Source organism: Hyalella azteca, unplaced genomic scaffold (genome assembly GCF_000764305.2).
Source record: "Hyalella azteca isolate HAZT.00-mixed unplaced genomic scaffold, Hazt_2.0.2 contig916, whole genome shotgun sequence".
NCBI lineage: Eukaryota > Metazoa > Arthropoda > Malacostraca > Amphipoda > Hyalellidae > Hyalella > Hyalella azteca.
In genome coordinates, this window is record NW_025931250.1 from 47,069 (window position 1) to 66,354 (window position 19,286).

The 19,286-nt window shown below is 38.3% G+C and overlaps 1 protein-coding gene across 1 annotated transcript; it reads left to right on the forward strand.

The window, feature by feature from the left end:
* The first annotated feature begins 10,794 nt into the window (after positions 1-10,794).
* On the forward strand, positions 10,795-19,218 carry LOC108682257 (proteasome subunit beta type-6). Its single transcript, XM_018171393.2, has 4 exons — positions 10,795-11,035; positions 16,754-16,953; positions 17,601-17,730; positions 18,890-19,218. Exons 1-4 carry the CDS (start codon positions 10,961-10,963, stop codon positions 19,160-19,162), a joined length of 678 nt encoding a protein of 225 aa, XP_018026882.1. The 5' UTR covers positions 10,795-10,960; the 3' UTR covers positions 19,163-19,218.
* Positions 19,219-19,286: the final 68 nt, after the last annotated feature.

Consider the following 19,286-nt stretch of genomic DNA (forward strand, 5'->3'; position numbering starts at 1 on the left):
TGAGCAGACTCTGATGTATGAGCAGACTCTGATGTATGAGCAGACTCTGATGTGTGAGCAGACTCTGATGTATGAGCAGACTCTGATGTATGAGCAGACTCTGATGTATGAGCAGACTCTGATGTGTGAGCAGACTCTGAGCAGCGGATGAGTTTCTCTGACATGGACACTCCGACTTTAAGTTTCACTCGACAGCCTCGAGCAGGAGTGAGCGCTAAGAAATATTGAGGTAACTAACAGCTAACTATAGTGATGGGCTGATGGCATATGGAACAAACTTCCTATTTATTTCAATCAAATTAAAATTCCTAGTTTTTATCAAATGAGAGCCATAGTAGTACAACTTTGCGTGTTTACTATATTCATTAAAACAATATTTAATGGAATAAGTTATGACTTCAAATGACTTTAAAAAAAATCCTGACTTTAAAAATGTCGACAGAGACCTAACGTTAAAAATAATTTTAGTTCAGATTGATAGAGCACAATAATATGAGATGATATATAATTAGTTGCGGAATCATTGCGCTACCAATTACTTACTTTCGTCATCAGCCTTGACGAAAAGCTGACATCAACTATTTCCCATTATCAGCCGCCGGCGCCAGGTGCCGGCGATGTTCTAATAGAGAGTTTAATTAATAATAACAATTATAATGTAACAATAGCGGTTTAAGCGTTGATTAGACCGTTAGACCCGTCGCCCATTCTTAACAGAGCGGAACATTTACAGCTTGTTGCTGTCTCTAACATGCAACTCGCTGCTTCAATTATGCTGTGCTTTTAACCGCCCGGCCTCCTCGCCGATTCTGACCAGAAACTGGCGCACAGAGCTGGGATAGAACCCGCGCCTCTATTCTCCAATCCCGATACTGTAACCACTGGGCCACCCTGTCCATAATTGATTCCAGCCGTTCTATCTTCTATAAAAACCATCATACAACAATACTCAGGCATTACACTTTAGCTTCTGTAAGAATAATAAACTTGGGCTGCAAACTTTCGATCGTTGCAGTCCTCAGAACGAGGCTGCGTTTCTGTAGTAAAGTTCTTTTAGCAGAAAAAAAATGCAGAATAACACGAATATAAAGTCGAGGGTACTTTTTCTAGAGGGGATTGCCACAACGCTATTGTCCTCACGAGGTAAGAAGTTTGTACTAGCTATTTAACCCTGGTTTCCAGGTGGCTGCAATAGCCCTTACCCTCCGGTTATTTATATGGTTACCATTAGACACCTACCATTTACTCGCGAATAAGGGTGCTATCAAGGTGGCTAATAACACATGTGATCGTACAAGAACCTATAGACAAAAGAATAAATTCTCGCAACTATTTTGTGGAAATTGAATAAAAATTGCAAATATTTACTTAATTAATACACATTTACCTCTGCGTACAATGCGTCGCACATGAACATAACCTTGCACGCCATTCAAGTAAGCTCAATTGAAACACAATTGTTGAAATTTGAGCAAGCAATATCATGTGACAGTGTTTCGATAGCCCAAGATAACATTATTAAAAAAATATAACTCAGCACTCACTGCGACTGCAGTGAGTGACAGAGAGCGCATTTTCGTCGACGAAAACTTGAGGTCACGGACAGACGGACGGACGGACGGACAGACAGACAGACAGACGGACATGGCGAGCACAATAGTGCATTTTTTCCCTAAATGAGAAAATGCGCTAAAAAGCTACAAAAATTTGCATTCAATAATATGAGTAATACCTCAATGTTCAGCATCCACCCTAACTAAAAGAGTTTAGATTGATGAGGTTAACATATTCAATGCCTACTTGGAACCCATCGAGGTAAGCCTCCTCGGTCAGCCGCCGGGTTGGCAATGGTAACATGAAAAAGAAATAATAAATAATGATTAACTTTAAATTTAATTATTTAATAATTAAATAATAAATTAATCATTAAATAATCAAATCAATCAATAATTAATTAAATTATTAATTTCTTAAATAAAGTAATCATAATTTATATAAATTATTCATTATCGACTAACTTAACAATAATTTAATTCAATAATTAAATTTATCATTAAATAAGTAATTAAACTATACGTTCATTATTCAGTCTAGTGAACTGCAGGTTTATTGTCGAAGAATGCAAATTCTTTGGACCTTTCTTTCGGAAATCTTTGGGCTAAATCTTTTTTGTATGTTTTCAAAGTTTTTGCTACAGAACTCATCGTCAATTTATATTGAACTGCAGATAATTTGCAATGACTAGCAGGAGAAGCAACCCTTTAACGAAGATTTGTAAAAGCTCCGTCGATGGCAAAGCCCATGTCGATGTTAACGAATAACGTTCCCAATTTTAAGAACTTTTAAACCTAAACCTTTTTTTCTCATCACAGGTCAAAATTTCAACCGTGGCCAGATTTACCTATACATTTTTTTAATACTTGAGCGATTTGAATTTCTACACATGAGGTTCTCATAAGAAAAAGTTACACAGTATTCACCTCGTACGTCATAATTTTCAAAACCGTGAACACGTGAATGTGTTCCAATTATAGACCTTTTCTCATTCCATATACTGTAATACTGTAGTAAATTGCATATTATAAGCGAAATGTAATTAAGGTAGAATAGAGCAATTTCAATGTTTTTATCAAATTGTTTAAATTTCTACTACACCGTGAGAGCAAATGTAAATGATTCGAGGGAATTAGCGACAAAATGTAATTATTTTTAATCATAAAACACCAACGGTCTATAAATGTAAGAACAAATTATTTCAGTACACGGAAGTACTTTTCCACTGAAAAACGGAAGTAAATATCGCGCCGGACGAGAGAAATCAATGCATCAAACTGCAAGGTTACAGTCCAACGACCTCGGAACGTAGCTGCATTGCGGCAAGAAAATAATAGTAATTATTCATGGTGTAAGTATATGCGTGCATTCTAATGCAGTTTTATCTAAACACAAGCTTTTCTGCCCTCCAGACAAGCTCTAGAACATTGGGTGCAGCAGAGTGCAGAAAAAAGCTAATCGCAACTACAGGGTCGAAGCGACGTTCATTTGATATCCAGAGCGAGACGCAGCACGCGACCACTGCAGTGCTGCAGGGGGAACTGCTGGGGGAGATTCTGGGGGAACTGCAGGGGGAGCTACAGGGAGAGCTACAGGGAGAGCTATACTGCTACAGGGTCAGCTGCTAAGGGAACTGCATGATTTAGCTGTAGAGTGAGCTGCAGTGGGAGCTATAGAAGGAGTTTCAGGGGGAGACTGCCGGGGGAGACTGCAGGGGGAGCTATATAGGTGTTTCAGGGGGAGACTGCAGGGTGAGCCGCGGGGTGAGCTACTGTATGGGGGAGCTTCAGAGTTCAGTCACAGAGGAAACTACATGGGAGAGCAATAAGCTTAGGCTAGGCGAACTAAACATAACTTTTCAGGCCGAATTAAAGCGTTAGAAATTAAGCACTGCAAGCTGATACGACGCATGCTGAAGATAACGAAAACAACACGGAAAAGTTACAACATTACTTGAAGGCTCTTTTGAGATGAATAAAACAACTTGGAAAAAAACTGCGAAGATATCAACAGGGCCTTTCTCCTCTTCCCTCTTAGTGTTTACAGCATCGATAGTGTTTACAACATCGAAAAGCTTCCATCGAATCTCGTTTTGATGTATAAACAAGAGTGGGGTCTGGCATGCTGACAAGGGTAGGCACTGTCATGCGGATAAGTAACAGCTATCAAATAATATATGAAAAAATATAACTCAGTACTCACTGCAGTGAGTGACAGAGAGCGCATTTTCTCGTCGACGAAAACTTGAGGACACGGACGGACGGACAGACGGACAGACAGACAGACAGACAGACAGACAGACGGACATGGCGAGCACAATAGTGCATTTTTTCCATAAATGAGAAAATGCGCTAAAAACTACCGACCAATAGACGACAACATGCTAAGACTTATGTAGATAGGTATCTAAAACCGAAAAACTTACATGTCATCTGACGTCGGGTAAAATTTTCGGTCACAAGTTATGTTTGAAAAATGCGATAAACTCTACTGAAAATATATATAAGCAAAAATATTAAAATTAAAGCATCGGTCTTTCATAAACATGATTAGGGAGTTAATATTAACATGAAAGAAAGTTAATATTGCTCTAGTGTCAAGATCAACATGAGTGAGGAATTATATTGAACACTGAATGAATTACATAAACCAGGATCTGAGACGAAGATGTATCACGATCGTCCACATATGTAAGTGTCCTTGATTTTACATAAGTGTCCTTGATTTTCAAGGCCAAGACCAAGACGGACTTTATCCTTGAAACTTGCCTAAAGTTTCCTCGAAATGGCGTGAGCCTGAAGACTGAACTTGCGAAAGTTTTGGCATTATTGAAATTCCCGCAATAACTGCGAACGTAAATTGCATGTTTGTAACCATGAAATTTGCGAGTTTGGTTCAAGGCCTGGATTGAGATAGTTTAACAGACGATATATCATTTTAGAATTCAACCTTGCGAGCCGTACTTAAGGTGATTATCCCAAAGATTATATTATGGTGATACTCACGATTTATGGCTAAGATTACCAGTCCCATCAGAATTTGATGAACGCTACTCACCTCAAGAGAAAACCCTCGAACTTTGCTCGAATAATGTAACTCAAGTGAACATTATTTGAACAATATGACCAATTTATTTTTTAGTACAGTAATCGTTAAGCATCAACACTACGTGGCATAGCTGCACATCTCTGCGTATTGATGCCAGTTTAAGTATAAAGGACAGAGCAAAAAATAATTAAAGCAACGATTTCTAACACTTTTGCTGATAATCAAAAAGGGTCACATAAAAAATATGTAAAGCTTTTGATAAAGTTGCATTGAGATATTATAAATTATTAATGGAGACTACAACCGTCCACTTACGGCCCAGCAAGAAGCAGAATATAGAAGCAATACACTAAATACAGGAATAATACAGGAAAATACCGCAAAGAAACCTACTAAATGACATCTGCTGAGAACCCAGGCATTTTTCCTACCACAAGTCCACAGACACTGAAATAAACTGCGCCGAATTTGTTACAAAAATATTAATAGCCTAGGAATTATATCCAAAAAAAACTAAGAGCATCACTTTCGACGAGTAAAATTAATGGAAAATGTTTAAACACTTCAACAACCCAGCATTATACGAATCACGAATATTGCCAGTTCAACATTTTACAATGATCATCAATTCCGATTTAGCGTCTTCTTGTGTAAAGATTTACTTACAGAGCTCAATTTTACGAGCTCAGAAACTTAATTAAGTGATAGCAATGACGGAATACCGCTTCATGATTTCTAGAGGGACGCGCTCAGCAATCGGCTGCCAGAGTCACGATTCTAGTCGTGACACACAGAGGCTGATTCACCTATTGTTAAACTCACTAACAGCGATCAAACATAAAATTTTTACATGAATTGTTTTCTCACCTGAACAGGATTCGATGTATAATAAGTGGGATTATGACCATTTCAACATGGTTATTTCAAGTTATTTATCAATAGTGTAATATCGTTATTATATCGTTATCGTTATACGCCAAAAACCTCGACTATTAAGAATTGTCTTCCATCAATACTTTGACTTCGGAGTATAATTCGAACTTAATCACAAAAGAAGAGTAATTAATAACTTCATTACAACATTGGAAACACAACACAGAAAACTTTGCCGATTTCAAGTCAATTCATTTCAGAGTTGGTCAGGTTGCATGCACCCTTCTTGCTAAAAACGTTAGGGCCTAACTTCGGGCCGATAATAGCCCGACCCAAGAGAGCAATTTTCACTGCAGTGGCAAGTGCATCCTGAGCCCTGGAAAGCGAACGCCGAAGTCTGCATGTGCGCCAAAATTGAGCTGATGTGAAAGTCTTAGGTTGTGTGTCCGAAACGCTTTTAAAGATGATTAATCTTCTGTGAAGCAACTACGTTTCATTATCGCTAGAAGCGTAAATCCAGTTCAAATATTTTCAACAATAAAACTCACTGCAACCGTATATGAATCAGTGCTGCAGGAAACGTTCTCACGACCTACTCAGAGTTCTCGCTGGCTTTTCACACGCGCCCAACCTGCTTCCACGGTGGCAGTGTCGCAACTGACGACTCACGCCAACTTGCCAAGTCGCCAATTCGCCGAAGAACAAACAAATTAAACCAAGACACGATCCACATGCTCTCCTAACTAAATTACTCCTACTTTTCTCCTTTACTCATGTTCTCAAATTGAAAATTAAAGCACAAATATTATCTGTATTGATACACATATGGAGGTGAGCCAATGGAGTGAAAACGTAAGGAAAATTCTAACGAAAAATATACCACTTACTCTACATATATTAGGATCATTTTAGGTAACGTCAAAATTGTTCTTTTGCAGCCTACCAGCCATTTAGCGTCAGCGGGAGATTTTTTCGGTTCGCTTATGCGCCATAACTTAGGTGCATCGACTTAGCGTTCACTCTTCGCAGCACATAACTGGGTCATTGATTTTTTGGTAATGGAGTTCCTGCCTGCAGTACGGAAAACAGAAAAAGGGGAGATGATGGGAAAGCCCAAGGGTAGTTGAAAAAACTGTCCTAATGGATCAAAACAAACTGGGAACTGACGCATGAGATCGCGCATGAATAATAGATACCTTGCAAAATACTCAACGGGTAACAGATCTCGAGGCGCTGGATTTATCTACAGCTCAGTCAATAGTCAGCCAACAGTTGAGAACTACGTCTCAGTCAATAACCCAACCTCAGAATTGATAATGCATTTCTCAGTCAGTAATCGAGGATCAACATCTCACTTTATATCCTGAGAGTTGAATGGTCAGTGGCATAACAGTCAATGCATAGCCAATATGTAGCAACGTTTTACTGACAAAATTGAGCAAAAAATATAACCATAGTGGTTGCGTCCCCAAAGCAAACGGCCAAGGAATTACTGAACGTAAGGTATGTCCCGTTACTCCCATTTCCCTATTCGGGGGAACCAAAATTGAGGTATGCACTGGCGCGCGAGGATGATGGTTGTCGGTAGGGGGCCTAGCTATGAGCGTTATCGGCGAATTCGGTCGTACCTGCACGCTTGTCGATAAAAGAAAATAGTGAGACTTTGTCCAAATAGCGATGCACTTTTTCTTCTGGTATGGGTCATTCTGACACAGTTGGGAATGTATCTTGTAACTCGAAGTCACTTAGCCCCAAATAATTAAATTCAGAGCGACCAACAGTCAAGTCGGATAGTTTTCAGTATGCAAAGTAGCTTTATTTTCTTGTATTACGATTGTATTATCAAGTGGCAGGTAATCCGCGGAAATACAACTATTTTTTTTCCTGTGGAAGGAGTGGAACCGATGAGTGGTTAGGACCGAAACGAAACGCTCAGTTCATTTCAACACGTCGCGCTGTGAACTCAATTCATTATAACGGATAAAAGCAGTTTTGAAAAATAAATGTATGACATCCAAATCAGTTGCAAGTCATTTAATAATTTATACATTTATTTGATCAGTGAAACGGCAATTCTACTTAAGCCAAACATAAAACAATCAGGTTAGGTCTGGTAGAACAATGTCAATGTGCTTATTTAAGCAATAAGTTCATAACTACCGTTTTGTTTTCCAGTTATTTATCGAGAGAAAATACATGCTCAGAAAATGAATGGGTTATATAGTCCCGATAATGACACACTTTCTTACCCATTGTATGAACAGGAAACCCATGGTTGTACTAGTACATATATACGTATGTTCAACAATGAGAAAACCAACGTATCAGTAATACGCCTTTTCACTGAGCAAAACTGGGTCAGAATGACCCACACCGTGGCAAAAAGTGCATCGCTGTTAGGGCAAAGCCCTCCTCAGCGCCTGCATGAAGAGTCCAACGGCCAACCGTGAACGATGGCTGCGCACAGAAGCAATAAAAATTGGCTCGTGAAAGTCGTTCAAGACTCCAAATGCCATGGTTAACTATGTAAGGTTGACCCATGAGAAGTTCCGTATTTCAGTTCAGCTTTCTTGTTACCTCACTGAGATCGAGGAACGTAAACAAACCCGTCATTCTCTTGACAGATTGCTTGACTGGTTTGATCGCATTTCGGAGATTGGTTAATGCCCGTGACGTCACTGAGATCAGTGACGTCACAGGTGAACAACGAACAACATCCGCAAAAATGGGCTTCTGATGGGTCAACCTTATACTAGTTCAACCATGCCAAATGCCGTCCTGACGCGATTAAAGCAACCGCTCTTATACATCTTGTAAATTTCTTTAAGAGATGCTAGGGGTGATGCTCTGTCAAGGTTTTGAGATCAACAAGGAAAAGATTTCTATATTTATTTCATAACCTGTTAGACAATTTTTCGATTTTTAACCAATTTTCTGGTTCTAATGTAAACTTTCGTCGCATAGCCAGCATTTAAAATCTAAAAAAATTAAAAAAAATCGCTCTACTTTGGATTTCACGCGTCTAAGAAACTGAGCGGCAGATTGTTGTGTCAACTTCGATTGAATTTTTATTCAGTGCTGGATAGTTTTTCTATATTTTTCATTACTTAGTAAAATACAATTCGGCCCTTTCTTACAGTCCCGAGTGCGCCGCGTTTCCTATCATTTAAATGTGAAACTGGCGAGGGGCGACACATATCCATGAACATATCCACGTTGGTCACCATTATTGAAAAAACTCAATTTACCTTATAAAAATGGCAGATTATCTATGTCATCAGTCAAAATAGACTGCATAGAATGCACTAATCTTTAATATAATTTATGAATTAAAATTTCGGGAATAAGATTGGGGCAGAGAGAATAATGATCTTGACTGTTGTTCTGTGCAGACTCATTGAACCTTCATAACAAGAACACTGCCTGTTCTCAACCAGTTGTTGGTAGGTACTGATGGCGCGTGAGCTCGCTCTTCCAGGCTGGTGGAGCTCGAGCTACTCGCACTCAAATGCAGTATATATTTCTCGAGACCCTATAATTTTTTCGTATTTAAATAATTTTCAAATTATTGTCACTAATTAGTCATGTTCTGAATTTCAGGCAGATCTGTTTAGAATTAAGGCGCAGCTCGGATGCGCAAAAGTTTTGTTTTGCGTTTGAGCTCACTAGTGAGCACGGAAAAGTGTCGATCCAGTATGAGACGTAGACCCATGCATGGGTTGAACTAATATAAGGTTGAAGCACGACGATGACGATTTTACGCCGTTCTGCGCATGGTTGAACTACTATAAGGTTGACCCATCAGAAGCCAATTTTTGCGGATGTAGTTTGTTGCTCGCCTGTGACGTCACTGATCTCAGTGACGTCACGGGCATTAACCAATCACCGAAATGCGATCAAACCAGTCGACCAATCCATCATGGAATGACGGGTTTGTTTATGTTTCTCGATTTACGTGACGTAATAAGAAAGCTGAACTGAAAAACGGAACTTCTCGTGGGTCAACCTTATATAGTTCAACCATGGTCATAACACTCAATCGACAATTCTACGGACCCGCCTGTGAACTCGCCTGCGGACTCACGCCACTGGGACACTCATAATTCTTCCAATACTTAACGGATCTGTATGAATTTTGGAATGTGAGTATTAATTATCGATACGCTGCCGCAGGAATTATTACGGATTTTTACATGAAATATTTTTTAATTGAAACCAATAAACGTATTTTTAAGCAACTGGGACACTCATAATTCCTTCAATACATAACGGATCTGCTCAAATTTTGGAATGTGAGTATTAATTATCGATACGCTGCCGCATGAATTATTACAGATTTTTACATGACTTATTATTAGGTTAGGTTAGGTTGGGTTAGGTTAGGTTAAGTTAGGTTAGGTTAGGAAATAATTCATGTAAAAATCTGTAGTAATTCCTGCGGCAGCGTATAGATAATTAATACTTACATTCCAAAATTCATACAGATCCGTTAAGTATTGAAGGATTTATGAGTGTCCAAGTTGCTTAAAAAATACGTTTATTGGTTTTAATTAAAAAATAGTTCATGCAAAAATCTGTAATAATTCCTACGGCAGCGTATCGATAATTAATACTCACATTCCAAAATTCATACAGATCCGTTAAGTATCGAAAGAATTATGAGTGTCCCAGTTGCGCGAGTCCGCAGGCGGGTCCGTAGAATTGTCGATTGAGTGGTCACAACGACCAAGGTGACATCACAGGTGGAATAACAAATGACGCAGCTGCGCGTGGGTCAACCTTGTTTTAGTAAATTTAGTTCAACCATGCGTAGACCTAGCTAATCAACAGTCAAGTTCAATCTTATGCTTCTCAGTAATGAGCTGATGACAATGAGTGGATTTAATTTATAGTTAATGTGTATGCTCATGTCTCTCATATTAAGGTGATTAATTATAAAAAATTGAGTTGCAATAATGCATGAGCATTGAGCAGTACGTTATCTAACTCCGTGGGTGGGCCAAGTTTAATCGAGCTGTGTTCATTAGTTTAGAAGATATTTAATGTCAATGTGAACGCGTAAAATCTTGTTTTGTGGCGTGGAAAAAAAAGCGGGGAAATTGTCCGTCACATGTCCTATTAAACTCAGAAGTGAGAGTTTTATCGTCATTCAAACTTCATGCTTCATCTGCCTCATTGAATAAAATGCTTTCACTTGATTCGATTATGTATGGCTTTTATGAAGAATATTAATTTAGATTTGCATTACTCGGCACATTCTTTATTTTCACGTCTCGGAGAAATTTACATATATTTTCCTTCTTTTCCGTTTCCGGATTCCGCACACTGAGCCCGGGAATGAAATAAGCAAGTCACAGACTGACAGACGGAGCGACAGACGGTACTTGCTTTGCTTGTACTTCAGGCATTAACTGTTAACGTGTCGAGTGTGTTCTACAGAAGTCGATAAATCATATCTCTGTTCTGATATTGAATATAATAAATTATGGCAGCAGCTTGTGTCGATTCGCTTCAGCTGCTTCTGCCTCATGATTGGCCAAAACAAGAAGTCATGACTGGGGTAGGTATTTTCCTAATTCAGATTTCATATGGTTTTGTGTAAAGTGTCCAATTTTGAATTTCAGGCAGAAGGTTATAAAATTCAGGCAAACATGATTGTTTAATGTGTGATCTTTAAAAATCCTAGATCTCAATATTCCATTTTACTTATTTTTCACATAAAAAATTGGGAAAGCCATGGCAAAAGACCATGGTCAGGAAGATGTGCCAGGTGCGCGGGAATTTATTTTGTCATTTTAACGACCTGCGCGGTGCGCCATAGTAGGTTGGTAAAATAATGCGCCGTGCGCCGTACTTTAGAAAGCTAAAATAGTTCTACTATTTTAGTCGACAATATACGTGAGTATATTGACTACGCGAGTCAAACTGACAATAATAAAATGTAAGACATGTCTGGGTTACTTCTGACTCTTCCGGTTGCATAGTGGCAAACCAGTGATTTTTTTAGAATCAGTTCATTTTTAATTTTCTTATTTACTCAAGATTTTAACAGGTTTCTTATGTATGATAATTCTGGTATCCAAGATACTTTACTGGTCTACTTATAGGACTCAAAAATGAACTTGAGGGAGAGTCCAAAAAACTCTCTGCTTTGCCACTATGTCCGGTTGTCTGCCTTGTCGGATACGGAACGTACGGCATAGTGGCAATCAAGAACATATTTTTTTTCTAGGGTAAACATACAATTTCTGAACGCAAATTAAGCATATGCATTGCTTCAAAATTTTATGAACGCCAATGGTAAACAGTCGAAATATAACTCAGTTTACAAATAAATTTACATATAACAAATTTAGTTTTTACATATCTCTGTCTCCAATGTTAGTAGGTTCTGCTCTGCTGAGACGACAATGCAAGTTTGGTACTGGCAGCGCAGGCATCGACAACCACACGTGGCGCCAGTTCACATACGTCTGGCAACAACAACACTCGTTCAAAACTTCACGTTCAAAGATCAGATTTAGAAGTTGAGTTCGTTCAATGCTTTCGAAATAGATGCAATAGTTTGTCATAGCGGAGAGCCGAAGACGTTCATTCCTTTCTCATCCGCATCCGCTCTACTCTGGATTTTGTTTTCAATTCAATTCCTAATTTAGAGCAAACTCTTTGTTGAGGGATTTTTTTGCAATTGACATATCGATTCGACAGACACCGTGTACGATATTTTAAAACAAATTTACAGAACTAAGTTTCATAGCACTTTTTCCACGCATAAGTGTGTGAAATCGAAACTAAGTGATAATTACCAAATTAAAAACGAAATTATTCACTCACAATGCCCTTGTGCGAGCATGACCAGGTATTTCTGTTTCTACTTTAATTTTAATAACTGTGCTAAATGATAATTTTTTGCACTTTTTCCCGCTAAGATCTTCAAATCTGAATCGAACTTGACATAAGTAAATACGTAACTATTTATTGACAATATCCTACTGTATGCACTGGGACTGGAAGACTTTTTATTGTCATGCCAGATTTTTTCATGAAACTTGGCACGTATAACTATTTCATATCCAAACCAATTATGACCTAATTAATAATGAAGATGTTTATTTACAGTACGCTGTTACAAGCATTGTAAGAATTTACTTTTCATTTTAATTTTGTGTCAGCTTCATTTTCGCATGTGTATATATAGGTATATATATTGTTGAACTTTATTAGGTTGACCCACGAGGATTTCTGACTTTCAGTTCAGCTTTCTTATTACGTTACGTAGATTAAGATACGTAAACAATCCAGTCATTCCCATGACGGATTGGTTTGATCGCATTTTGGTGATTGGTTAATGCCTGTGAAGGTTGTCTGTAAAAATTGTCTTGTCATCTGAAAATAATTGCTAAAATTTGAGATAACCAAAATTTGATCACACTCGTTTACCTTAATATAGTGACTGAATCCCAATCTAACATGTAACAGCTGGAATTCCTTGGAATGGGAGTATTGTTTACTTCTTGATCTCGTTGTGGCAACAGCAATCGGAAGCCATTGCGGTGACCATTGTGAACCTGTGATACAAAACATTAATCAAATCAAAAGTAGAACATTCAAAGTCAAACATAACAATTTGAAAATACTTAATACATGCCATATCGTGCCCAGTGTAGTAAAATAACAAAAAGTGAACGTGAATTATGAAGTTATGAACGCATCTAAAAATGAGTCGGGCAAAAAATTTGTTTGCCATCATGACGTACGGTAATCGTAAACTGCGGCTGTTATACATACGAAATGTAAACAGACGGTGTTCAGTGTTGCCATATGACTTTGGAGGAAATTTCTTCTAAAATAAAGATGGCCGGGATTGCGCGAACACGTGCGCGAAGATAATCAATTTTCATTACATTGCGCCAACTGTGCACAGCAATAGCTTAAAAAAAGTGAAATGCGTGGGAAAACTAGTATGGAATATATCTACTTGGCGAGCCGCGACTGAATTTTTCGAGCCGTGGTTTTATGGATTTGCCAGCCGTGATTCCATTTCTACGCATGGTGGCAGGGAATTATTGTGGGTACTTATCGGTCCACCGCCGTGCGTCGGTCTTAACCCTTCGCAAGGCCTCATGCCCTTGGCCCTTGGGGCCCCTCTTGCAAGTTGTAATGGTCTAAACTCAACAGTTCGACCCCTGGCCCCATCCCCATTGGACCCCATGGTCTCATCACAACTCCCTTTAGAAATATGTGGAGTTTCGAAATTGATAGTAATAAATCAATAAATATTTGAACTGGGAAATTCCTTAGTTACTTACATTGGTTCCACAATGATATCAATGACGTAAAAAATTACAATGACATCGGTTAAGCCTCACTGCCTCAGGCTCAGAGGCTCAGCCATGATTCTAGCTTTGCTAAGTCCTTACACTTACACTCTTACCTCGTAATTCATGATGTTAGAACTTTGATATTCAAATGTTGAATATCTGTCAAGTGTCAATATCACAATCAAGATTATTTCAAAATCAGAAATATGTTATAATATCACAATCGAAAATATTATTCACAAATAACCATTCATTTCAATGCCGAAATGGACTCCCATCTAATCACCCTAGCCATATGTTTACATACGTCACAAACGACGATTTTTTAATCAAACAAAAATTTATGACATTCGAGCCGCGAGATTTCATACCTACTGAAATTATATGATATTAGAGCCGTGATATTTCAGACAAAAATAGGACTTTTCCAGACTAGTGGGAAAATTCACCGAAAACATACATCATCCTGAGCGTGGGCAAAAGAATGGATGAAATTGGCCAGATTCACAGACATTTTTATCCTATTCCCAAGATTTTTTGTCAAATTCTTGGGTAGCTTTGGTCAATTTATCAGTTACAGACAGCTTTTTTGACTCCCTAGTCCCTATTGGCCTATTCCCAAAGTGTAAAATTAGACAGAAGCCAGTTGGTAGTAGTTATGAATTCAAATTGGCAAAAAGTGCCTATAAATCTGGCCAATTTCACCCATTCCTATGACCAGGGTGGAATTCTAGAAATGGAGGTTCACTTATAAAAAAGCTTTCCACCCAAGGTGGAATGCTTTCGGCTTTCCTTAGATACAGTGCTCTGCCAGGTGACTGACTATAAATGAAAAGGAGGATCAAAAGTGGACAAACTGTTTCAGTTGTATAGTACCTCAGATTTGTTATAAAATTGTTTGAATGTCTCTTGTTTGATAGATATTCTCTATTTTCCTTTTATTTAATGGATTTTTTGAAATTTTTCCAGGCTTTTTGTTTGTAATGATCAAGTTTAAGTTAAGTATTTAGTTAACCAGTACTGTAGTACATATACCATATTTGGGGGCGGGGCTTATGGACACAACCAATCACAGCTGGAAAGCATCCCCATTAACCAATCACAGCTTGAAAGCATCCTTAGCAACCAATCACAGCTAGAAAGCAGATAACATTACAACTTCATTAACCAATCACAGCTGGAAAGCTGGAAGGGGCTAAAATCACAATCCCATCAACCAATCACAGTTGAAAAGTGATAGGATATGTATAATGTATATAATAAAATGGACTGGAAGTGGAAAGTTCCTGGACTTTCCAACCTTTCAGGTCCTGCTTTCCAATATGCTATGTGTACTGGTTAATTTAATATCCCTCTAGAATTCCAAACTGCCTATGACCTATGCCTAATTTCTTCAGTGAAAAATAAGAAAGTCAGTGTAGGCCTATTTTCACGGTTCACCTGCAAATGCTGCAATTTACATAAATTGCCCGTGAAACAAACATTTTTACATGCAATTTTAGGAAACTTATGCCCAATATTCCAAATATACAACTGTCCAGGCTTGCTTTTTAGCCTTAAGGTATGTATTTTTTTCTGATGTGTATTGAAATTTATTGCCATCATAATTCATAAACAGTGATGACTGATCCACTGTGCAGAGAGTGGAGGAATATTACAAGATCTTTGGCAACGCTTCAGTAGCAAAATTTACGCATTCAGAAGATCTTGCTGACACATTTAGATTGAAATTCTTGCATTTAATATATTTGTCAGTCTCCGCCCAACTATTTAAAAAAAGTAAGGTTTCTGGTAAGTTGGATGGATCAGGATGCAGTGAAGCTTGTCCGGAAATCAGTTGCAATGAGTTCCCGCCAAAAAAAGTAAACGTCAAGTTTACGATTACGTAGTTGCGGTCACATTAGAGCGGTCCGACTGCATTATCACATGTTCAGTTGACACTTGCTGTACAATCAGACTGATTTTAGGGTAAAATTAGTTATTTGGGGTAAAACGTGCATGCAACCTTGTAAATAAGTTTGTGGCTTGTAAATAGTTTTTCATTACTCAGCATAAATGGCTTTTCATTAAAAATTACCCTGCGACGCATCTTAAAATTACCCAGCGACGCTTAGGGCTTAAAAACCCATATATTGGCGACGCTGCATCCACCCTCTGCACCCTGGTGACTGATGAGATATTACTCACTTTGTATTTAGAAGAAATAATATTGCTGCTAAGTATATATTTATTATTCGTATGTGTAGCAACTAGGGCTTCATTACTAATGGTCTAGTCATGGACTACCACCTCCACAATTTTTTTTAATATTTTATTACAATAGAAAAAGATTAGAACTTCTTTATCTAAAAAGTTATCCTTAAATACCTGTGAATGATAATATCAAAGCATTATTAGTTGTAACCCTAACAATCTCTTATTTATACTATATATAAATAAACATCTACAAGTTCTGTTCAACAGATGCATTTACTCCTATAATAGACATGCATTCAATATTTTTTATAGAGTGCCAGTCAGCCAGTGGTCATCAATTAAAAAAATAATAGGAATATTTACACTTAGGGGAAAAAATATGAAGCCTTTACGCCTTATTTGCTTATTTACTCATGCCTTAACTACCCTGTATCCTTTTTGTTTAACATGGATAAAAGGATTTGAAAATAATTGTTTAGCCAATTGAACTATCATAGCTGAAAATCTTGGAGCATAGGGTTCTGTTCTTAGTACCTGTATTATTTACCTTCTGTTATAATAATAAATTATCTTGAATTAAAGAATTAGGGGTGAACATATTATGTCATTACTGTAGGGCAATTAACAAGTTTATTGTTAACTATTGAAATAACATCATTGATTAATTATTGATACTTGTTTATTGGTGGCATAAGGATAATGTTTATTCATTGATCATAGTTCAGTGTTTAACCAATCAGTAAAAAAGTTTTGTTGAACAGACCACCATCATAGCAGTGGAGTTTGATGGTGGTGTGGTTGTGGGAGCTGACACCCGCACATCATCTGGCACCTACGTCTCTAACCGAGCTACTGACAAACTCACCAAAGTAACTGACAGCATCTACTGCTGCCGCTCAGGGTCTGCTGCTGACACTCAGGCTATTGCACATGTGGTAGCTTCCCACATGGAAATATTGGAGTAAGTTTCCTTAAACTCAGAAAAACAAGTAAACCTTTGTCCACATTGCATTTTTAAAATTTATTTTAGTGGTCATTCTGACTTGGTTGGGTCTTGCAAAAGGGCATATCAGGATTATGCTCTCTCTGCTTGTGCTATGGAAATGCAAGCTTCATCATTTGTACAATATGCCATTAATATTTCTTGGTGTTCTGGTAATGGCTGCATCAACTAAGAGATAAGTAACACTGATACAAGTCTTGGATTTCCCTACTAATGTAGTGTGTAGCTGAATTCCCTTTCCTAGAAAATTATGTTTTATTTTTTTCATATCTTGTGATCCTGGTAAGATCCTCAAGGCTATGTATACAAGTTGCAGTTCTTTACTTAAGCAGCTTATAACTTATACCTACTGCATTAAATTCCAAAACGTACCAGCATTCATTTCAACATATTTCTGTAAATATTATCCATTTTCAACTACAATTTTTTAGATTTTATTTTGATATGTACATAATTATTATCTCTACAGGCTGAGTGGGGAAACATTCAGTACATTTTCTCAGTAATAGAAACAAAATCAAAAGTTATAATAAAGTGTCATTATTTCCAGCACTAATGATATAGAGCTGAGTATAGAATAATTATAATCATTGCCTGTTGAATAGAGTGAAGAGTGGCGAGGCTCCTTCAGTGCGCGTTGCAGCAAGCACGTTCCGTGAGATCTGCTATAAGTACAGAGACAGCCTCTCAGCCGGCATCATTGTTGCTGGATGGGACAAGCAGAATGGTGGACAGGTATGTGGTCTAGCCTCATTTTGCTCTGGATGTATTTCTAATTGGCTTCTGTGTACTATAAACTCATGGCAGCGGGATGCAGAAATATAAAAAGTGGCATTTTGTACATCTTGGCATCGTTTTATGATGGTTTCTGTGTAACAGGCACTATGGTCTGTCCTCAAGCCTCATTAGCTTCCAGTTTTTTTTTTGTAACATTCGGTGTCATACATGGTAGATCACAAAGCCTAGAAGGGCAGAAAAATTTTAAGCTAACTAGAAATTTAAAAGCAAAGAAAATTCCACAGAAGTTCATAGTATCTTTGTAGAAAACATTTCAGAGTCCAGCTCCATCGTCAGTTAGAAGATTCTAAAATGCAAATGAAATATATAACGCAAGAAAAAAACTGCATAACCTATCTATTCACAATCTCAAGGGGATAGGAGCTAAAAGGTGAATTCAAACTGGGCCTCTGTTTAAAAATGTACAAGGATTCTAAAATACGCAGATCTGATGTACCGGAAGTGGAAGCTTACACCCTCAAGTCATTGTAAGATACTGGGATATTATACTACTTGGCGTGAATGCGCACAGCCGAACGAGGAGGGTGCGATAGCAACTGTCAAGTCCTTCAACTCTTGCCGCCCTTACGCTCTGCGACCCTAGAATAAAGATTGCTTGACGTCACTATGACGTACACAGGTGCACATCGTGCTCAACAATATTGATATAGTAGGGACGATCGCTTATGAGCAGGGAGCATTTCTTTGTATGTACAGAAATATCCGATTTTCAAATTGTTCACCAACACAACTTGAAGATTTGGGAAGTATTTCATGGACAAGACTTTTGATTCTCTTGAAATAGCTGCGGACGCAGGCCCGTAGTATTGAAAAGAACTACGTTCCTACTATCGTGCTCGAGAATAACCTCACTGTATTGCTTAGACATGAATTTCTTGATTTGGATAAACACAACACCCTTCGGCCTCGTTTGAATTATAATATTAGCTTTCTAATGAAAGTACCAGCTTCTTTAGCTTTCGTTAACTGATTCAAGTTAAAATGGGCTTCAAATATTATTGCACAGTGGGCTTTCGCAAAACGAGCCTCATAAGTAGTAACTAGACCTTATCTCTCTCGTTTTCTTGATGCGACCTGAAATACCCTATTTTTGCAGGTGTACATGGTCCCAATTGGCGGCATGCTGATCCGACAGAGCGTGGCACTGGGTGGCAGTGGCAGCACGTACATCTGGGGCCACTTGGACGCCACGTACAAGCCTGGCATGCAGAAGGAGGAGTGCGTCGAGTTCGTCAAGAAAGCCGTCACCCTCGCCCTCAACAGGGACGGCAGCAGCGGCGGCTGCGTCCGGGTCGGCATCATCACCAAGGATGGCGTCGAGCGCCGCACCTTCCTCCACCACGAACTCCCCGAGTATTACCTCGGATAATTTTATTGATCGTGCTTTTTCAATCCTTGCTAGAGACAGTAAAAATTCTTTTCAAATAAGCTTTTAATTCCCCTAGATACCAAATCGCTCTTGCAACCACTAAATGAATACGTTATTAATTACA